The 24,510-nt window shown below is 32.5% G+C and overlaps 2 protein-coding genes across 3 annotated transcripts in view; one reads left to right on the top strand and one right to left on the bottom strand.

The window, feature by feature from the left end:
- The first annotated feature begins 2,078 nt into the window (after positions 1 to 2,078).
- LOC124537316 (5-formyltetrahydrofolate cyclo-ligase) lies at positions 2,079 to 7,807 on the top strand. Its single transcript, XM_047114132.1, has 5 exons — positions 2,079 to 2,184; positions 5,312 to 5,438; positions 6,496 to 6,748; positions 7,177 to 7,298; positions 7,648 to 7,807. The coding sequence occupies exons 1-5, from the start codon at positions 2,153 to 2,155 to the stop codon at positions 7,741 to 7,743; spliced, it is 630 nt and encodes a 209-aa protein (XP_046970088.1). The 5' UTR covers positions 2,079 to 2,152; the 3' UTR covers positions 7,744 to 7,807.
- A 5,702-nt stretch (positions 7,808 to 13,509) lies between these two features.
- The window catches only part of LOC124537391, a 79,850-nt gene continuing 68,849 nt past the window's right edge, over positions 13,510 to 24,510 (bottom strand). For both annotated transcript variants that reach the window (XM_047114225.1, XM_047114224.1), the window contains exon 6: positions 13,510 to 13,834. In XM_047114225.1, coding sequence (XP_046970181.1) covers positions 13,637 to 13,834 — 198 coding nt within the window. In that variant the 3' untranslated portion in view covers positions 13,510 to 13,636. The remainder of the gene's footprint in view (positions 13,835 to 24,510) is intronic.

The raw sequence follows: 24,510 nt of genomic DNA, 5'->3' as shown, positions 1-24,510 counted from the left end.
AAAGGGAGAGGAGGCCTTTAGCCCAGCAGTGGGAATTTACAGGCTGTTGTTATATAAAATGAATACATGTCCATAATGATGATTTTACCGTCGCATAGTGTGAACACCGGCACACATTACACGACCGTAAAATTTTTTTCACTGGTAAGTCATTCCGAGGTCCCGTGTTCAATTCCCAAGTCAAAAAGTTCTTGAGCGATTCCGTATGACATAACGAAACGTGAGTCGTTTTCCATGCCTGAAGCCACCCTGAAGATCATCATGCTCAGGCTGCACCACAAGGAGGTAACTGATTTTGCAACAAACCTGCCAAAAGAATACTCAAACAAATAGCTAATAATTGGAATGTCATAAATAGCAAATTTACTAATATTTTCAGAAAGTTTAGCTAACACAAATATTTATAAGGATTCTTACCTAAGCAATAAACGATTTAATTAATCGAGAAAGTTCTTAAACCTTTGCCAGGAACCGCAAATTAAAAGGTTGCGTTAAAATAATAAACCTTTTTTGTGTTATTATTGAGTTGAAAACTTCGTTAATTAGCCTAACAATGTTATTAAGCCACCTTTTTTAACGAGTTTTAATAAATCATAAAAATATTTAATTACTTACAGAACTAGGAAGTTTTAATTGAAAATATAAAACACAGAAAGGATAAAATTTTGCACAAAAGGTTTTTAATATCATTTTTACATTTCAACTAATTAGTGAAATATCATACTTTGATTGATATTTTTAATGGTAAATCGGCATCACGATAGTGTTGTTATTATTCCTATATGTTATTCCTATATGTAAGAGAAATAGTATAATTTCTTTCATGAGTAATTAACATAATTGTGGTGTAACATTGTAGCCATCTGCTTGGAAGTTGGAAGAAGACACTCGCGTGAATTTTGATGTAAGGAGTGCCGTATGAAAATTTAACTGCGAGTCTGCAAACATTATGAAGACTATAAAAACGCCTTGATACTTTACAGCTTTAGCGTTAGCTAGAGCCGTGATGGCCCAGTGGTTAGAACGCGTGCATCTTAACTGATGATTGCGGGTTCAAACCTAGGCAAGCACCGCTGATTTTTGATGTGCTTAATTTGTGTTTATAATTCATCTCGAGCTCGGCGGTGAAGGAACACATGGTGGGTAAACCTGCATGTGCCTAATTTCATTGAAATTCTGTCACATGTGTATTCCACCAACCCGCATTAGAACAGCGTGGTGGAATAAATTCCAAACCCTTTCCTCAAAGGTAGAGGAGGCCTTAGCAAAGCAATGGGAAATTTACAAGCTGTTGTTGTTTTTCTCAAGCTGTAAATTAAAAAGGCGGGTACAGATTAAAGTAAATAATTATGAAATATAATCGCGAATTGTAAACGAAGCTCTTCGAACTATTGAATTCGAATGGATTAAATCAATATCCTGTTGACTTTGTGTGTCGTTTACATCATTGAATTTTAAGAAACATTTTTCACAAATCTGGATCCCTCTTTAGGTGTGTGGTCTTCTTATGATGCAGGTACGCTGACTGATAAATCGGCCATCTGATATTAAGTGGCTTCCATCGTCAATCTTCTTAGATATTAAACATAATCACAATGCGCAACTAACATAAGGAGCTAAGATATAATGTCCCTTATGTCGTGAAGTTACACTGGCTCACTCACTCTTCCTACCGAAACACAACCATACCATAACATAAAGAAGTTTTTCTTTATGGACTGACTTCGCTAGATAGTCAAAATTTAAAAAGAAGTAGCTCTACCGGATCTCGCATCAGAGTATTCATTAAACGCAATTAATAAAAGCATAAAAACTTTGAAATTCCTTACAAAATGCAAATTAAAAAGTGTAAACTTAAACTGAGATAAGCTAATTTTAAGATATTACAAAAAATAGAAATATATATCACTGCCAAATGGACTAATAATATAACATGTATAACTGCCATCTATTGTGGAAATTCTAAAACACAACGTGAAAATTATTGTACTCATGTGTAGATTTACTACGAAGTAACGCAATGCGATACTAGATGGCGCTGTTAAAGCCGTATAACAAATTAAAGTATGTCAACGTGAACTTGTCAAGCGAACGCGATAACAAGATACTCTATCTTGTGTAAACAAAATAACTTATATTAGTCTGTGCTTGAATGTGGGTGAAGCATCTTGTCTCTTTTTACTGGTAAGTTTTTATTTGTGAAGTATATAATTATCGTTAAACATAGGTTGTTATCTACATATTAAATTGAATTTTACCTACAATTATTAAGAGTTCGTTATTAAATTCTCGTTTGCGACGCCATCTATGAGTGGTATTTTTAAACTATGCATTTATAGTATAGTATAGTTATTGGAACCGTTATACTTGTTTAAAATACGTCTTTTTGCATCTTTTTCACTTGTATCAGCTGAAATAATAGTAAATTTTCTTCTTGCAATTATTTTTCAGTTTATTGTAAAGTATTTTTTAGTTTAAATAGATAAAGTTAAATAATGAAGCGGCTTCGTTAAATTCATGAAAACAATTAAACATTACGTCAGATTAGTAAGAAATAGTCCCCAGCATATTTATATTTGCAATTTTCATAATTATGTACAAAGATTGTAATTCATTATTGTATGAATATCTTTTTATGAATACAATTTCTTATCTTTTAACGTTAGACAGATAAAATATAGATAGTATAAAGAACATTGATTATTTGTTTCGGAAATACATGGCGAGTTGGAAGATATGTTCTTTATATCTCATTTGGTTAGAGTACCATGTGGATGTGCCGTTGCCACTTAACTATCATAAATATCAATCATCAAATCAAATAAAAATAAACTTTATTCAAGTGGGCTTTACAAGAACTTTTGAATCGTCATTTTACAATTAAGTAAAGCTACCACCGGTTCGGAAAGTAGATTCTACCGAAAAGAACCGTCAGTAGTCACTCTTTTCAACCGACTTCAAAAAGGAGGAGGTTATCAATTCGTCTGTATTTATTTTTTATGTTTGTTACCTCATAACTTTTCACTGGGTGGGTGGTTTTTTACTGTTTTTTACCCTTAGATCACCAAAGCGTAAATAGAAACAGATGTTATGTCCCTTGTGCCTGTAGTTAAACTGACTCACTTACTCGTCAAACAGGAACACAACAATAACAAATAATACTATTTGAAGGTAGAATATAATATATCTATATCTGACACAAAGTAACACTGAGTAAATCTAATTGACCAATAACAAAGCCTAGTTATTTTTTAACCGACTTCAAAAAAAGGAGGAGGTTCTCAATTCGTCGGGGCCTTTTTTTTTTTTTTTTTTTTTTATGTATGTTACCGAATTACTCGAAGATGGCTGGGCCGATTTTGACAATTCTTTTTTTGTTTGAAAGGGCATGTTTTACAGGTGGTCCCATTGTCAGGAGATCAGGATCTGATGATGGGATCCTGGAGAAATCGAGGGAACTCCTCAAATTTTATAGGCACACCTATAGTGATTTCGGTTTTATTCAAAGTGCCTTGGTCATATGCTCACGAAAAGTGACATTTGATGAAGTGGAACTGATGATGAAGACCACAACTGGTAATCAGAACCTATTAGTAAGTAACTATTTTACGGGTTTAGTTCTATTTCTTTAAGATAGTCGTCAAGCAATTGATGTTAGTAAACATGCCTATGATGAAGTCTAGCTGGTGGTGGACTACCAGGAGAACTCCTCAATGATTAACGGCATTGCATCGGGAAAAATGGTGTTGTCTAATTGGCGATGAATAATGTGAATGACAAACACTACCAATTGTAATTATAAATAACAAAACAACACTGAAAAGCAATAAATAAATTTTTATAAATAAAAAAAAACCGCCTTCAAAAATGAACTAAAAAGAAAAAAATAATCAGTTACATCCATATCCAATTTACGACTTTTTAATCACCTTTTGAAGTCGGTGCTAACAAAGTTAATAAATTCCTATATTGAAATCATTTAATTTGTATCGATAGTAAGGTTTGTCTAATGGTGTAATCTATACAACAAAAAAACGATTTAGTTTTTTTATGTATGTGTTATGTATTATGTACCTATATTAGCAATGTTGGCACCGACTTTGAGAGGTGTAAGGGTAAAAAACAGTAAAAAAAAATTTATCAAAAGCGGTCCACCCAGTGAAAAGTTATGAGGTAACAAACATAAAAAATAAATACAGACGAATTGATAACCTCCTCCTTTTTGAAGTCGGTTGAAAAGAGTGACTACTGACGGTTCTTTTCGGTAGAATCTACTTTCCGAACCGGTGGTAGCTTTACTTAATTGTAAAATGACGATTCAAAAGTTCTTGTAAAGCCCACTTGAATAAAGTTTATTTTTATTTGATTTGATGATTGATATTTATGATAGTTAAGTGGCAACGGCACATCCACATGGTACTCTAACCAAATGAGATATAAAGAACATATCTTCCAACTCGCCATGTATTTCCGAAACAAATAATCAATGTTCTTTATACTATCTATATTTTATCTGTCTAACGTTAAAAGATAAGAAATTGTATTCATAAAAAGATATTCATACAACAATGAATTACAATCTTTGTACATAATTATGAAAATTGCAAATATAAGTATGCTGGGGACTATTTCTTACTAATCTGACGTAATGTTTAATTGTTTTCATGAATTTAACTAAGCCGCACCGGCTTCATTATTATACAACAACACACTGCTACTGTTTTTTTTAAATTTATCTGCGAGTAATTGACACACAAATGTCGTAAAATATTCCACCTCAATAATTCTCGCTATTATCTTATAAACACTGATGATATTAATTAGCCAGTTCGGCTTTCGCAATACGAATTGGTGTCAATATATTTCTTCAAATTAAATGTTATAGTCTCTCTCCTTTCTTTAATTATCCTTTTTGTTTTAATCGATATAATGCAAGAATCAATATATTTATTAACAAATACGTTTAGAGATAAGAAGTTTTTCTATTTCATCATCATCATCAACAACCCGTTTTTGTCCACTGCTGGACATAGGCCTCTCCAAGTGCACGCCACTGTGGTCTTTCTCCGGCTACTCGCATCCAACTCCTGCCCACCGCCTTGCGTATATCGTCACTCCACCGTGCCTGAGGACGTCCTACAATACGTTTGCCGAGACGCGGTCTCCACTCTAGAACACGTTTTCCCCAACGGTTATCGGTTCTGCAACAAATATGGCCAGCCCACTGCCACTTCAGCTTACTAATCCTTTTCAGCTTTAAGTTATACGTATGTTCCTTTCGCGGTTAATAATAATTAATGCTTATTTTCAGTACATCAATCAAAATGAGCCGAACACCGGATCCAGCGAAGATGCTCATAAGAGAACAAGTGGCGGCTCGTATAGCGGCTCTCACGGAAGAGGAGAAGAGAAGAGAGTCAGAAATCGTTTATGATAAGGTTAGGTTACATGTTACATATTTAATATCAATATTATAAAGCTTCGTGCACATTGTAGCGACTACTAAAAAAAATGCAACAATACAATAGTGAAAAACTACTCGTTCTCTTTTATATTTTGTTAATTCGTCAAAAGTGCTTCTATTCTATTTCTTGGTGGTAGGGCATTGTACAAGCCCGTCTGGGTAGGTACCACTCAGTCATCAGTTATTCTACCGCCAAATAACAGTACTCGGTATTATTGTGTTCCGGTTTGAAGGGTGAATGAGCCAGTGTTATAGGCACAAGGGACATAGCATCTTAGTTCCCAAGGTTGCCACATTGACGATGTAAGGAATAGTTAATATTTCTTACAGCTTCATTGTCTATGGGTGATAGTGACCACTTACTATCAGGTGGCTCATATGCTCGTCCGCCCACCTATACCGTAAAAAAACTCGATTAATTAATTATGGCGTATCAACTAATTGTTAATTATACACTACCGGGAATTAGCATTCCTATTCCAACTTTGTATTCGTTTCACTTGCTTCAACTTTAATATTTTAAAAGCCTTTTGATTTACCCGCTGTGCATAATTAGTTCTTAATCAACTTTTAATTTTTAATATTTTAATTACTCATTTCCTGCCTTTTAGATTTTATATTTCTAATAATGTTTACAAACATGCTTAAATTCTGAATCGGTTTATTATTTACATAAATAAATACAGTCACATCTCGTACCAAGGTTATCATTTATCGATAGGTTCACATAGCAAGATGTTACACAAACAATTCCAGAGTAGTAACAATTAAATACGCAATACTTAATAATTTACTATTTAGAATTATCATTTAATCATAATCAATCTGCTTAAAATTATTTTACAAAAGCTTTTGACGTAATTAAAAAAACATAAATAAACACAACACAACAAAAAATAAACACGTTATTGTTACTGCTAACGCCAATGGTTTTAAACCACACCGCCCATACCTTACGACGCCATTGCAAATATGATCTCAATTTTCTTCTACTGTATAACACTAATGGTGTATTCTGATACTTTCTCCAGGTAATAAACCATCCGCACTACAAATCAGCGAAAAGGATAGCAATATTCATGAGCACGGATCAAGAAATCAACACGATGCCAATAATCGCTCACATCAAGGCTAGAGGCGCGGCAGCCTTTGTGCCGCAGTACGCTGGGGGCAAGATGAAGATGCTGAGGTTGGAAGCTGGGGATGAGGCCAGCATGCCATTGACAAAATATGGAATAGCTCAACATTCCAAGGACATGCAAAGAGAAGACGCCTTAGAAAATGGTAGTATTAATATCGTTCGTTGAAAACTGAATTTCATTTTTTAAAAAAGGTCCCAACCGCGTTTTAATGGAAAAAGTAGGATAATTTATTGTAATCTGAAAGTCAGTTACATATTATATAGTTACATACAGTCTACATTGGGAAAAAATATTAAATTTCTTTTAAATTAAATTAATCAATTGGAGTTTGTCGAAAACAATTGACTGATTTTCTTACCCATCCAGCGCCAGAGCGCCGCTCTCTAACCGTCCAGTAATATGGCCGGCTATCAATATGTACAAATAAATGAATATAAATGAAACTAACTATTATGTTATTGTATGGACCCCCTCGTCTATAAGCACGATCTTTTTATAGTATCTGACATACATAGAATAGATCAGTATCAAAAAATATGTATAGGATTCTGATTCGATTTTGTTCCACAGGATTAGATTTAATTATTGCTCCAGGAGTAGCGTTTACGAAGAACGGTGGTCGAGTGGGCCACGGCGGTGGATATTATGACAAGTTCCTGGCAAACCTTAGAGCAAATGAATCTGTTCCTAAGGTTAGTTGAGCGGCTGGGACCTACGCCGGGGGGCACCAGTACGCTACACTTGATAAACTAAATATTATACTATACATATTTATATCACCGAATATATAATACATTTTATTCGCGAGGACAGATGAATAAAATCTGAGGTAACATATAGTATATAATAATAGACCATTTACTAAAACATTTAAAATAACTATTGACGCTAAGATTTATGCCCCTTTTTTACAGTGACTTCACATATTTTTCGTTCAACCATAATATTTATTCATGTAAAATATTCATCTATTACTGATTAATTTGTTATTGTATATCTGTATGCTACAGATAGGCTATATATGATTTTTCTGTTTTCTAGATAATAGCGGTTGCGTTCAAATGTCAAGTGTTTGATGAAGTTCCGATGAATGAAATGGACCAAAGAATCGATGGAGTTCTATACGCGGACGATTGAAGTGATATCACGCGCCATAGACATGTACCTATAGTACGACACAACTTAGATGTAGCATCTGCAAATTCGTAATACGTTATTCCAAATTATCAATATTTATTTCTCATGTGAATATGATCTATGTCAATTTGACACGTCGATTTACACGTATAGTACGACACAAATTAGATGTAGCATCGGAAAATGCAATGGAATAAAAATAAAACCGATTACTGCCGATTTACACAACCCATACAAATAGCTCCCTATCGCGCCTTTCGACGCTATTGGTCGCTATAGATGCACGCGTCAGAGAAAGCAAGTGCATGTAAATCGACGCGTCAAATTGACGAATATATTAGGTCATATGATATTACAAGTTATTACGTTTGTGTAAATATCATTTTCGCATCAGAAATAAATTTTGATAATTTGGGATAGCGCACTCAATTTGGATGTGATTGGTTTTACGAATTTTGCCGATGTTACATCTAAGTTGTGTCGTAATATACTTGCTCTCTCGGGTTGAACTGACTCGAGAATCTATAGCGGCGAATAGCGTCGAATGGCGCGATATCTATTTCTATTGGTTTTGTAAATTGGCTGTAATCAGTTTTATTAAATTTTCCGATACTATATGTAAGTTGTGTCGTACGATACGTGATGTATGACAGTAATGTTATCAATATGATTAAATTTGATACTTTTGTTTTTTACTTTTAGATATGACATTGCATATAAATATTGACTGTATTTTATTTAACTTTATTTTTATCTGTGTTCAATTTCCTTGTATAATAATAATATTGTAGACATAACCATGATAATTTTGATGACTTAAGTAAATGTTTTAATAATTATAACTGCATTAAATACTATAAATATTGTGATATGAACATGATATATATGACACGACTTCAAATTATTATGTTTTATTAAATATATCTCAAATTTTGAAACGCAATTGTTTATTTCCACGTACTATTATATATAAAAGGGTTATCGTTATTTCACACAGTAGGATATCGCTATAGTTTATGGAACTGTAAGTTTATATTATTAGTAACTGTTAGTATATATATCCTAAAGTATCTTAAAACGCTGCAATTTTTTAGGTTTCAATAGCACAACAGATGAACACGTAACTTGTCGTTTTTTAAAGTATTTACGGTTACATCATAACGTTTGAAATTTGTCAGTGTAACTCATGTATCTCGAAACGTAGGTAAAATCACGAGCAATGCAACCTTGGAAAACATAACACAATAGAACATTTGATATCTTGATGACCATCCAATCAGATAATGAGAGTTAAGTATTTCTGTGTTTACGCAAAGACAACTATATCTCCAATCAAATCAGGCAGAACTTCTTGATGGTATGTGGTCACTGGGCACCGTTACTCATGGAATGCAATATAAGGGAAGTTGATGCATTACCGACCACTCAGGAACCTGTATACTGAATGATGGATCGTTGAATTTACGCCGTCAAGCATATCAAGCATTTTCAACGTATTTTCTACGACAATGCAATTATTACAGATCGATTCCTGATTAATTATTCTTGTGTTTATTTATTTTACCATTCGATTTTCAACTGAACCGTTCGATACATTCAATCAACAACAAAAACAACAGCCTGTAAATTTCCACTGCTGGGCCTAAGACCTCTTCTCCTTTTGAAGAGAAGGCCTGGAACATATTCCACCACGCATGTTCAAATGCGGATTGGTGGAATACACAGGTGGCAGAATTTCTATGAAATTAGATACATGTACATAGGTTTCCTCACGATGTTTTCTTTCACCGCCGAGCACACAATAAGCATGAAAATTCAGTGGTGCTTGCATGGGTTACACGAGTTTTAACCGCTGGGCCATCTCAGCTCATACATCGTTCAATTACTCGCTTCAAATTATATTAAAAAAAGCAACAGATAATCAAAATATAACTTTATGTTGAAGAGTATATATATACTATTATTGTATGATTGTTTGATTTAGAAATATAATTTCACGTATTTCTGGGCTGGGATAAATGAAACACATTTTAATATAATATATTTTTTTATCTACATAAAATAATGCACTCTGTGCAAATTCGTAAGTTACCTTTAGAATATCTACAGCCATAAAATTTTAACTAATTCTTATATAACAAAACAAAATATTTTATATTTTTTAATAACTGACTATAAGCGTCAATCACATCTTAAATGGTAATTCAAATGTATTAAATACCATCACATATTTTTTTAACTTATTACGCCGTAAAGAAAGGGTTTGCGTTTGTTCCATTTAACGTCCCAAATGAAGTTTATTACCAATATAATTTAATATGGCGCATGTACTATATATGTACCTAAGCTATAAACGTGTTAGTTTATTGTTCGTCTAATAATTGATTAAGATTCAATTTTAGTTAATAGATTTTGTTGCAAAGACAAATAAATTTAATAAACAATAGTGGGAATACAGTTAACATTAATTCAATGAATTTGTGATTCCGATTTGTAATCGATTTTATTTCTAAAATCAATCCACTAAACTCGAGTCACCGGGATATATGACGCATTAGTTTAATTTCGATTTATAATCGATTTCGATTCTAAAATTAATCGACTAAAAGCGACTCGAGTCACCGAGATATATGACACGTTTTCTATTTGATAGACGCTTCAAAAGTGATACACGCTTTTTCCTTAAATATACATTTTTGACACACGCATACACCAAAATGTTTGTGTCATTGATAATAGGCGTAGTATAATCATGATATACACATTAAATATACTATTAATATAAACATAAAACCTAAACTGGGTATTGAATACAATTATTTGTGATTCCAAATTAAATATCTTGAGATCTTATCGTTAAAATATAACTAATTACATAATAAAAGTTATTACAAATTGCTATTGATTGATACAATATTAAAATATTAACTTTTTTGTTTATCTGTAAGCTTAAACCTTAAACTACGCAACGGATTGTGATTGCGAGTTTCATCAATAAAAAATGATCCAAGGAGGTTTACACGTATAATACACACATATTATTTCAAACTAAAAAAAAAAAAACAATTTTTGTATTTGTCCTTCAATATATATACAGTTTCTGTATCACTTTTAGATTGTACCCGTGTGAAGCCGGGACGGGTAGCTTTTAGTATATTTTTATAATATAATTATAACATAATTAAAAACCTAATTCAAAGATGTATATAAATGTGGTAGAATACAATTAAGTTGGTAACTTATTACATAATCTAAGTACATACAAATATAGTATACAATTTGATAAAAATCTATTTATTGGCAGTTTAGGCTTTGTGCAAGTCTATGGTATTTTAAGGGGCTGTGGTGCGCACTTACAATGAGGTGGCCCATTTGCTGAAAATCATTGAAAAAATTCTCAATTTTATTACTACGCGTGTCTTTAAAGTTCAATAAATACATTTAATGAATGATGAATATGCATTAAGGTGGTTTCAATTTGATTTCTAACAATAACATAATTATAAAGCAATACGATTTTGTTTACTGTGCTGTTTAACATTCCATTTTTCGGCACAGAACACAACACGACACTGTCATCGTTATAGGAACGGAAGATTAGTACTTTGTAAAGCTGCGCTCACACCACTTAAATCACAATAAACAAAAATCTACAAAATCGTCATTGGCCAACTGCTGATCGCTGCTAGATTTTCTCTTTAATCGTTATACGACAATTATTAAAAAAAAAAGAAACAAATTTTAACCTAAAAATAACACAAATCTTATGCATTTTAATATTACGAATTTATAATTATATATGCATTGCTTATTTTATAATTTTATTTCTAAAGTATTTCATATCACACAAAATATAACTTAAATCTAAATATAAGTATGGCTATATTAAAATACATATTATATGTGAATTCAATAAACCAAAATTTATAGTATAAACAAACGTTAAATACTAAAAATACACATACACATACACAATATGCTTCTTATGTATTATAAAGCTTAATAGTACAAGAAATACACAGAATATAATTCCTTCGTCTGATTTAAAAAACGAAAAATAATTTGATTATACACATTAAAAATCTTATTATTAAACAATTCTAAAATAAATGGCATAATAAATTGAACATTTTAGGAAATTCTTAAGAGCGAGGACCGTTCCTTCAAATAATAGAAAAAAACATACCAATTAAATTTACGAATTACTTACGAACCTTTTATCACATAAATATTTATTAAAAACTAAAATGATTTCCAAGCCTTAACTAGTTATATACTCATAATATATACAAATAGTATATGAAACCTTATTTGAACCAAAAACAAATAAACACGTCTGTTACAGAACAATAAAATATTATGTATTTGAAACTTGGGTTTTATTATCATCGATATAATGTAAGAACATGCAAACACGTAGTCGTCGTGAAATGTCAGAAAGTTACGCAAAATTGACAATAATAAATACAGTATTTAAAGGATGGACGCGTCAAAATTGCATATCATTGTAAAGTACGACACAACTTAGATGTAGTATCGGCAAAATTCGTATAACCGATCACATCCGAATTAAGCACGCTATCCCAAATTATCAATATTTATTTCCTATGTGAATATAATCTTTACGGTAACGTAAATAACGTAATAACGTAATAACTTGTAATATCATATGACCTGATGTATTCGTCAATTTTACACGACACTGACGCGAGAATCTATAGCGACGTATAGCGTCGAATGGCGCGATAAGGTTCGCGCAAACTATAGCCGCGGCGGGCCTCAACGCATCGCTTTGCAAAATTGCGCCAAAGCATATAGCAGGCGCATCGGGCCGCACCGCAACCCAATATCTTATAATCAGTCAGGTTTTGGCAATCTAAGAAGGTGGATAGTTCTGACGAAGAGCTTTTTTTATTCAATATGCTGTTTAACGAAGAGATGAAAAAGAAAATAGAAAGAAAACGTAGGATAAGGGTACACGAAATTTGCAAGAAGAGAAATGTGTATGTCGAATTTCACTCCCTTTTTAAAGATTTATTAGAAGATGAAAGAAAGTTTTTTCAATATATTAGAATGACATATGAAAAATATTCTGAGCTTCTTGAAACATTACGCCCAGTTTTGAAAAAATAAGTAACTGCTAACGCACACTGAGACAGCCGCATTGCAACGCATAACATCGCCGCAAAAATACGCCTGGCTAGTGATGCGCCAATGCGCTGCGATGCGGCCCGCTGCGGCCAGCCTGAGGTGTGCGATAGCCCATACAAAATGTATGAAACTGATTCAGGAGAATTTTTTGTTATGCGTTGCGGCCCGCCTCGGTGTGCGCCTATCTTAAGAGAGCTTTTTTCTATTTGTTGTATAAATCGGCGGTAATCGGTTTTATTGAATTTGCCGATGCTACATCTAAGTTGTGTCTACTCTTCGTTGATTTAAGACCATTTACGACAGAGTTTTCTTTTCTGGGTTAGTCTGAACTATTTTATTAGAAAAATGTAAAGTTTACCCCGCCCAGTTTGAATTCGTATTAGCTTGGACTACTAAAACTTGGCGCTTCAATTAATATTTCTGCAATTAAAAACAGTGATTCTTTAAAATTATTTAAGTATTAAAAAGTATCAAGAATTACCAAGCTGAGTATCTATATCCCGAGTGGCTAATCAGGTGACTGGTAATCACTGTAGTATATACTCAGTCAGCTGAAACTAGCTGATAAAGAAATATTAATATTTCCCATATATAATCTTTGTAATCAATAAATCCATAGAAAAAATTGTTTCGATTCGATAAAATATAATCGTATGAATACTAATTCAGCTATATCGAGACTTAAAATTTTTCCAAAGTTATATCAACATTTTTATGAATTACCAGAAGAATAAAGCGAATATCAGCGAAGCACTGCGCCGAAAACTCGTTGTCCTCTAGATAGCAGCAGTTCGACTGCTCCGACGGCGGCAAGAAGCAGCAAAAGCGCTAAAATCGCTAGAATCGCTCGACACCTCCTCCTCCTGCGCTCCCCGCGTGCTAATCTTCTCGTTAGTTCTTCTCCACGAGCGCCGTCCAGAGTAAATAAAGCGCTTGTTGCCTGAAACATAATAGAAATGAGATATATCATTTGGATCTCCTTAAAGTTTGTTACAATAACCAATATATTGTCACAACCACACAGGGTACCATTGAAAATCAACGTTGGGTTCTTGGAACCCGATTTGAAAGATGAATGGTACCTTTAGGACACGTTAACTTTCATTGTTTTGTTGTTGTTTTTTTTTTGTAGATTAAGTGAGTACTTATAATTAGTAAATATGTTTTCTATTTTAGTTGGTTTTCGTTTTTTTTTAAATTTTTTATGCTTTTCATTCTTTTTCTAGTTGTGTCGTGTCCTAATAAGAATTTCCTTCTTTTTATTATTCCGTTAACATTTTTTCAACCATCTAAATACTGGATGGTGTTCAAAATCAAAATAAATTCAAAATAAACTTCATTCAAGTGGGCTTTTACAAGCACTTTTGAATCGTCATTTAACAATTAAGTGAAGCTATGACCAGTTCGGAAAGTTGATTCTACCGAGAAGAACTGGCAAGAAACTCAGTAGTTACTCTTTTTCAACATTTAAAAAACACAATCATATTAGTTAAATACAATTATATATGTATGTAATGTAGTCTACAGATATTCATTCCAAGCTATTTTATCATCTACAAAAAAATAGAATTTCTAATAAGGCACATAAGCATATCTGCGATAGATAAATGCAAAATATTTGCCAAGTGTAGCACGATAAAGAAACGACAATTATTATTAAATAAAGCCAGGTGTAATGTAATTACGATAATCCCATCATTAAAAACTGTTTACTTCCTATGACCATTTCAATACAATAACCTAAACTATATATAAATTACTTAAATAGAATTTTTTAAAGGTTAAAAATGCAAGTCTCATTACAAAACCATTATATTTTTTTCTCTTGACATATTTATGTATTTGTTATAGTAGTATAAGTCATCGTGTAGTAAAGCCAAGGTTTATTTCAACGTAAAATGACCAATTTAGAAGATCACGATGCATTGTAGTCGTGATTGCGAAACGTTAAAGGGTTTCTCGTATTGAAATTTAATTAAAATACGAACGTCGGTAATGTATGAGTTTAAACGTCGATGATTTATCAAAGAATTGAAAAGTCATAATAAGTTTACTGAAGAACCAAGGTATAAATCTACAATATAATATGGTCATGGCAATCTTAGGTATACAAAATCATCTCGATGTATAAACAGAGTATGTTGTGTATTTAATACAGAGAAGTTATAATCTATAATCTAAGGTAATGTAATGTTTAAGAGTCGAGATGGCCCAGTGGTTAGAACGCGTGCATCTTAACCGATGATTGCGGGTTCAAACCCAGGCAAGCACCGCTGTTTCATGTGCTTAATTTGTCTTTATAATTCATCTCGTGCTCAGCGGTGAAGGAAAACATCGTGAGGAAACTTGCATGTGACAAATTTCATAGAAATTCTGCCACATGTGCATTCCACCAACCCGCATTGGAACAGCGTGGTGGAATATGTTCCAAACCTTCTCCTCAAAGGGAGAGGAAGCCTTTAGCCCAGCAGTGGGAATTTACGGGCTGTTGTGTGTGTGTGTAATGTTTAAGTATTTAAAACGCGATATTTACCACGAGAATAAAAATAAACACAACAACAACAGCCTGTAAATTTCCCACTGCTGGGCTAAGGCCTCATCTCTCTTTGAGGAGGTTTGGAACATTCCACCACACTGCTACAATGCGGGTTGGCGGAATACACATGTGGCAGAATTTTTATGAAATTAGAGACATGCAGGTTGCATGCCATAAACACAAATTAAATTAAGCACATTAATATTCAGTGGTGCTTGCCTGGGTTTGAACCCGCAATCATCGGGTTTAAAATCCTTAATAGGTATTTAGGCAATTGTATATTCCCCATTGAGTATTACCACCGTGACCAAAATCGTTAGGAAACATTATTAATTTTTCGTATCAATGTCATTAAAAAATCATTAATTTAATCTAAATTTGTTTAATTGCGAGTTATTTCTAAATATCCACTACGCATCAGTTAAGTTGCCCAATAGTTATATTGAATGCGACCTTCTTATAATCAAACATAGTCATAGTAACATTTGATCACATATATTATACTATATTTATTACATATGTAACCAAAGGATAGATAATTAAGTAAATATCATCATTACATAGTATAAAACATAGTCGCTAAACCGCTATCTATCCCTATGTATGCTTAGATCTTTAAAATTACATAGCGGATTTTGATGTGGTTTTTTTAATAGATAGATTGATATAAGAGACAGGTTTATTTGTACAATATATGCACAATATAATGGAGAAACACTGATAATTTTAGAGATTATAAGGTGATGTGGTAAATAAACTCATTTTTAATATCAGCATAGCACCCGTGCAAAGCCGGGTCGGTTCGCTAATACTGTATGTATCTTGACTATAGGTTATTCGAACTTTGATTACTTATATGTCTAATTATACTATTAAGGGTAAGACATCGTCAAAAATAATAGTGGCTAACAGTTGGCCACTAAGTACACAAACACAAGTAGAATAGTATCACGTTTTTCAATTGTCAAGCTTAACTGTCACGCATACAAAGATAATAAAGCCAGCTCGTTTGATTTAGTTCTTTTGTAGTGTGGCACTCTATATATACATATTCTAAGATTGTTTATAATCTGTGGTATTGTGTGCTATTGTATGTAATACTGGCTGTGAGCGTGACCTTGTATCCCTTTGAATTTAATAAAAAAATATATTGTAGCCTACTTATTTACTCCTTATTATATCAGTTATCTGCCAGTGAATTTCCCGTCAAAATCGGTCCATCCGTTCCTGAGATTAGCCGGAACAAACAGACAGTTAGACATGAATTATATAAAATATTATTTTGGTATTTGTACCGTGTACATAAACATGTACATTGAGTAAAAAAGGGCTATTTTAATATTACAAACAGACACTCCAATTTTATTATATGTACCTATAGATATAGATATGGCTTTATGGCTTATGCATTCACAAAAAGTGGCGTTTTATTTTTTGAAATTAAAACCAGCTTCACACAACCGATTGGACTGAAATTATAGAAAATAATTTAGACTAATTACCATACAATCAAGTTTACGGAAAACAATTTTTCGCTTGTTAATTTATATACAAAATAAATCAAAATATACCACCATGAATGTTCAAAACTTTCCATATATTAGCGATGGCGACATTCACAGCTATAAAATTGGGTGCGAGATAATAAAATTATAAAAAAAAAATCGAATCACATAAAACCGCTGTAAATATTTAAATGTACAATCGGCCACGCATTGGTTTCTAAATGTACAAAATTAACGCGTTCAGACACAAAAATACAATTAATTTTTATTATATCTTAATTCTTTAACTGCTACGGCCCACTGTACGTGTACATTCGGCGCCAGCGCAAGGCGACTTGCGCAAGATTCTTGAAAATATTGCTGTATAAAAAAATGATCTGAATATCTTACATTAGTCCGTAAATTTATTAATACTCAAAAATTAATAATTAAGATTATAGACGTGAATAAAATTAAACAAATTATTATTATAGCTTTTGATATTTTGTACGAGTTATAGTGTTACACCCACAGAGTAATGTCGTAGTTTGCTTTCAATTAACGAAACAGACACTTAACGATACGATATGATTACGAGATAATGAGCAGTACGCTGATTAAAAAATATATTAATTTTAATTTTTAAATGTCACAAATATAATTGTTTGTCAAAAATGCATAATTAAAAATCGTTTGTGCTGACTGAATATCAATGAGTTAATAATTGGGTCTTGCGAGCTAAAATCAAGACATAATCAATACAAATATTTTAAAAATGAAGGAATCAATTGAGAATTGCTTAAGAAAGACACCGGTTCCAAATATAACAATAACTATAACTACGTTATATAATCGTAAATCGAATTTTAAGTAGTCTAATATTTTTCATTACATTTTACTTAGGAGGGCTCTAAAAATATGTTAAATATGCAATTATTTTTATTACTTTTTAGTGCATTTTTATTTGTTTTAAAATAGTGTTTTGTTTGAAGTTGGTTTTTCTTTTTGCTAAAATTTTATTCATTTATTTTATAAATTTGTTTTAGAAGTTGGCACGATAATAAAAGTAAGATTTTAAGGATTAAAGATGCTTCCACACAGCAATAAAAAAATATACTCGTATATGATGACAGTTTTTGACACAACATTTTTAAGGACGAAAACTTTTTTAACATTCAGTAATATATTAACGATCGTTAGTTTTTAAAGCGTCCACACTGGTATAATATTTTTTATAAAATTTTATAGATTACTGGAAATAGTATATTTAATTAAAATTTAATTAAATATATTTGGTTTTGAAAGAAAGAAAAATCGATCTTATTGCATCTCAGCTTAACTGACTTCATTTTCGCATATGATTACATTTATTCATAGATAATTTTGCTGGGTTTTGATGAATTGTTCTCTAACAAATGTCTACTTATATTTTATATAATAAGGTTTGAATCTGCGATGAACCGCTTTAAGGCATATAGGACCAGTCACATTCTATTAATAAAATAAGTATATATGTATTCGTAAAATATGTACTGTATTTCATTTCAATCATATATAATTCTTCTATGAAAAGCTAAGGTTTCACACTTGATTTGATTAGTTTTTTCTAAGTGGTATTACATGTTTGTATATCAATATAATATAACAATTTTAATTAAAAATTCCTATGTCGTGGCATTGACTAAAGGCGAGAGCGACAGAAAGCAAAAGCTTATAAGAGCATTCATATACTTTAATTCTATAAAACAATTTTATTCGAAGATATCGTATCGTATGTAATAAATGCCCGTTTTATTACTGTGGGCAGAACGTCCAACATTTTGTAACAATGAAAAAAAAACAACAAAATAAATAAATATAACTTTGAAAGTGTCAATGTATTTAAATAAATTCTTGTAAATGTTTTTGTAATATATGGCAACACCTACGTGCCCGTCAGATGGGTGAACTTCTCATTATCGTTATTATGTAAAGCCCTTGAAGGAAGACGATCACTTTATTACATTTTAAATTGCTTCATCTTGACAACATGACATCTTTATGTTTCGTGTAATTGGCTATCGAGCTATCCTAACTATTGACGTCACGCCATCTTAGAAGCCCCTGTATTAATATGGTCTATTTAGTCACGACATCCCCCCCTCCATGATAAATTATCGACGAAATGTTTTCCTTTATTTTGTTTAACAACTTATAATATTTGTATACATATACAAACTTATAAATAAGTAAAATAAAATGAGAATATTGAACACCGCATCCGATAAGGATTTAAATAAAATAAATAACTTTACTTAAGAATAGTAGAAATTTAGTAACAGCAAGACATAAATAATCTTATCTAATATAATTTATTTTGTATTTTGTTGCTGTCTCTACACTAAATTAACATGAGTAAGGAGTACAGTCAGCAAAAAATATAAATATACTAAGATATTTTGTAAATAATAGTTTAGCGCGTTTGGGAGTGGAAAGATGTATATGAAAAAAAAAACACTATCTACATTAAATTGTCGCGATATCATTTTTCGAGATCTTGAATGTGATATTTATTGTGAATTCACAAAAAAAAAACGTTTATTTAATGTTGGTGAAGTTATTATTGGAACTTCGGCTGTATATTGAAGTAGTTAAATGGAATCGTGTATTAAAAATAAATATATTTAAATCAAAATCATAAACTGTATGTTGTGTGATATAGTGAAGCTACAGACAAATCGCATAAATCCTATTTTAAGCTCGTTTCAAATACTACAAATTAAATCGTTTTTGTTTAAGTCCCTTTTTTAAACTTTTCTAGTGGTATTCGGTTTAATACAACTTTACCTTTTTTTACTTACTTTTAAACTATATGTACACAGTTCCTAAATAAGTTACTAAGTAAAGATATGTCATCGTTATTACAGCATTAAAAATATAATTAGATGTTACGAAATAGGTCAAGAATATTCATAAAAATTAACTAAGCGAGCGTTCATTAACATTGTATTATCATAAAAGCGTGGCTGCTGTATGTGTTATCTCAACTCGGCCTCGTCGCTCTAGTAGCTAAATATAAGGCCTCAGATCCAATATTCCTGGGTTAAAAGCCCAAGGTCGGACTCATAAAAATATATAAGTATTGTGGATTTTCAGTCGAAACATTCTTAGTAGCGGTCTGGAATCTGAAAGTTAGAAGTGTATATACTACCGTACCTCAGAAAGCAGGTAAAGTTATTGGTCTCAGGTATATTTGGGTCTGTACTCTTTAAGGTCGTGTTGAAAGTGCTGGGATTTTATTATGAAAGTAAGGATCAGATAGTACACATGTGTTTGCACACAAACTTGTGCACTAATGTTATGTTATATGTGCTGCGTAGTTGTTTGGTTTTCTTTGGGATCTATTATATGTCCTGCGTTGACGTCTGGTTTCTTATGAGATCGCCGAGACCCAAATCGATCAGACCGACATCTTCATGTGTTATCTACATCTACATCGTGAGTCTGATATTCGAATTCGGTTTTGATTTCCAAATAGAAAAATGACAATCATCATCTTTAATGTTTTAATGATTGTAATTTTGATATTCGATATTACATATTTTATATCTCACAAGTTTAAAAGCCTGCCTGACTATTGACACCAATTGTCTAAATTCAGTAGATGATTTGTATAATATTATATTTATCAAAAGTATGATGAAAGTCATTCTTATGATATGCAAAGAGGACTGACGTGCAATCTACACGACGAAGCTGCTCACTAAACCGCTAATTAACTGTCAAGACACTCGAAATTTTTAATTACTGCAAAGAATTTAAACTTCTCACGCGCGTACATACATACGCACCGTTTTTTAATTATATGCATACCTTCGGCATTTAAATCACAATAGATTGATTTACAATATTCATCAAACTCCATCGCAAACACAGCTTGGCACGATATAAGGGCCTTGGCAACCTCACACTTGTGATTTGTTGAAATACATCAATCTGCCTCCTTTATACGTTAATTATAATACAACCGCGGGCTACGACTGCGGTACGTTATGTACCACGTTGGATTGTTACCTTAAATATGTGGTTTGCCTAGATTTAAATATAGATTGATTCAATAATTACATCACTTACTAGAATTTCTATCGAATGCTATACTTAGAAGTAAGAATTTTGTACCTCTATTTCGATATAGAATTCGCTCATCATTTACTCTAGCGTTTAAGGCGTTAGGTAGTCAGTGTATACAGGTGAGGAATCTATGTACAGAAGAGCCTCGATTATCCGAAATAATCCGACCTAATTCGGATGATTGAAGTATGGGTACTTTGGGACAAGGTCAAACAAAAAGAAAACCATTTCATATAAAACAGTACAGTCAATTAAAACATGACATACATATTAAAATATAAAATACAAGACAATGTTATATTGAACACATCGAATCGAATTCTGTTGTTATATTATTTTTTTTATAAAATCGTCATTTCTTAATTGATCGACGGATGCGACGCGCTAACATTCGGATAGTTAAGGTTCGGATAATTTAGGTTTCGGATAAATGAGGTTTTACTGTTTTATATAAAATAAATGTCGAGTCGAGATGGGCCAGTGGTTAGAACGTGTGCATCTTAACCGATGATTGCAGGTTCAAACCCAGGCAAACACCGCTGATTCATGTGCTTAATTTATCTTTAGAATTCATCTCGTGCTCAGCGATGAAGGAAAACATCGTGAGGAAACCTGCATGTGACAAATTTCATAGAAATTCTGCCACATGTGTAATTCACCAACCGGCATTGGAACAGCGTGGTGGAATATGTTCCAAACCTTCTCCTCGAAGGGAGAGGAGGCCTTTAACCCAGCAGTGGGAATTTACAGGCTGTTGTTTGACTTATTTGATATAAAATAAAACAAATGTATATTATATCTTCATACATGTATAGAACATGTGACGAATGATTAGAACAAATTTTAATTAATTTCCAACAAATATCCTTTCAAAACATTTTTTAATGGGAGAGGAGGCCAGCAGTGGGAAATTTATAGGCTGTTGTTTCTTAACTTTACGTTTTTATTAGATTTTACTTTATTTCAATATAATTACTGCTCAACAAAATTGTATGTATTTTATTATTACACGTGATATAAATGACAGAGCCTGAGGTTACTAATGTTAGCAACATTAAATGGAACCTATTTGTTACTAAGTTACATACTTACATATAATTATACTTAGAGTATTTATTATATTATATTATATACTTAGAGTATTAATATTACAATAAAAATAATTTTGAAAATAAAACTACTATTTGCCTTAATAAAAGAGTAACTAACATGACTGTTACTGTTAACTCACATGACTGTATTTTTTAAATGTTGAAAAATAGTAACTACTGAGTTTCTTGGGGGTTCTTCTCGATAAAAACTACTTTCCGCACCGGTGGTAGCTTCACTTAATTGTAAAATGATGATTCAAAAGTGCTTGTAAAACCTACTTGAATAAAGTTTATTTCGATTTTGATTTTGTAAGGAACTCACAATATTGCTCTTAATAAATAAACAGATTTACAATTCTGTTCTTTACAATAATTAGTGTCATGTGATGTAAAGTAAAAGTAAAAAGTAACAGCCTGTAAATTTCCCACTGCTGGGCTAAGACCTCCTCTCCCATTCAGGAGAGGGTTTGGCATACACATATAAAATTTCGATAAAATTAGACTAATGCAGGTTTCCTCACGACGCGACGTTTTCCTTCACCGTCGAGCACGACATGAATAAACACAAATTAAGCACAAACATATAGTGGTGCTTGCCTGGGTTTGTACGCGAAATCATCGGTTAAGATGCACGCGTTCTAACCACTGGGCCATCTCAGCTCAATCAGTCCTGTGATGATGGCACCATTATTAGCATAGCATTATTACGAAGGTATACATACATCGACTAAACATCAATTAAGTACATGAAAATCGTTATACTCGGATTCAAAGCCGCAATTTTCGATTCACGCGTTCTTGGCTAACTCTATTTAATATAATTACTTAATAAGAAGTTCGAAATAGAGTGAATAATGGTAAACTGTTGCGTGAAATCTGCCGTTGAAAATTGATTGAGACCGCAACTGTAGCTAGTACGGATAGATCTTGAATCTATTTGACCTAGTACTAGAAATATCAATCAACGAATTTTGCTAGTCGAAATGTTGTAATAAATTGTAAAAGGCTTTCGAAATTCTAAAACAAATTATGCAGTTATTTGTCTGCACTGTGTCAATAAAATATTTTCTCATTATGCTTCATGTTTGAGTCTAGATGGCCCAGTGGTTTGTGCATTTTAACCGATGATTGCGGGGTCAAATCCTGACAAGCACCACTGATTGAGAAAACCTGCATGTGTCTAATTTCTTAGAAAGTGTGCCACATATGTATTACACCAACTCGCATAGGAATATCGTGGTGGAATAAGTTCGAAACCTTATTCTCATAGGGGTAAGAGGCCTTATCCTCCCAATGGGAAATTTACAGGATGTTGTTGTTTTTTGTTTCATGTTTACGATTTTCTACTTTTCAAGGATTAGAAACATATGTTGCTGTGATGCAACATATATTTCAACGTCCAATGACGCATTAACGAATCAAAATTAAAAAGCAACAATTTCTCTGACCTACAAAACGTTCAATGATTATATCGCAATCAAATATTTCCAGCTAGCTAGAGTCGCTTCAAACATCTAATTAAATTCCATCATCATATTGTCGTAATTTGTCGGAATTTACATACTAAGTCGCTTTTAATATGCGTCCTAATGACATTTGCGCATGTCACTGGCATGGCAACATTATCATACATGAAGAAGAAAAGGCCGTGAGCAATACTATAATTAAACACGTATAGTACGACATAACTTAGATGTAGCATCGGCAAATTCAATAAAACCGATATATGCCGTTTTACACACCCAATAGAAACTCTCATTCGACGCTATTCGTCGCTATAGATTCTCACCTCAATTCTACCCGAGAAAGCAAATGCATGTAAATCAAAGTATCTAATTGGTGAATATATGACCTACATATGATATTACAAGTCATTACATTTGTGTAAAGAACATATTCACATAAGAAACAAATATTGATAATTTGTGATAGCGTCCTTAATTCGGATGTGATAGGTTTTACGAATTTTGCCGATGCTACGTCTAAGTTGTGTCGTACTGTATGTTTGAATAAAGAATTATATAATAAGCTATTTGTTACATCACTATCGCGTGTAAGGATTTCGCATTTCTGTCATTTGAGACATGGCCTTTATATAAGACTAGTTGTGGCCCGCGGCCTTACGCCTTGTGAGGGCGAGGACAAGTATTAGGTACACTATTAGACCGGGAGATGATAATGACAAAATATTTGATCGAAAATCATTTTTTATATCATGGCATCATTATATTCTCGTCATATGGATGGAGTTCGATGAAATCCCACGCGATTGGGCCGCCGCGCCGGTGCGAGCGCTATGACCATCATTTTCCTTTTTGCCTTTACGTAATTAGACCCCTAAAGAATACTGGTACAAATGTAAAAAATGTAAAAACATGTAGGTATACAGAATTTC

The sequence above is a fragment of the Vanessa cardui genome, chromosome 18 (assembly GCF_905220365.1).
Source record: "Vanessa cardui chromosome 18, ilVanCard2.1, whole genome shotgun sequence".
NCBI lineage: Eukaryota > Metazoa > Arthropoda > Insecta > Lepidoptera > Nymphalidae > Vanessa > Vanessa cardui.
This window is presented reverse-complemented; position numbering and strand designations above follow the sequence as displayed.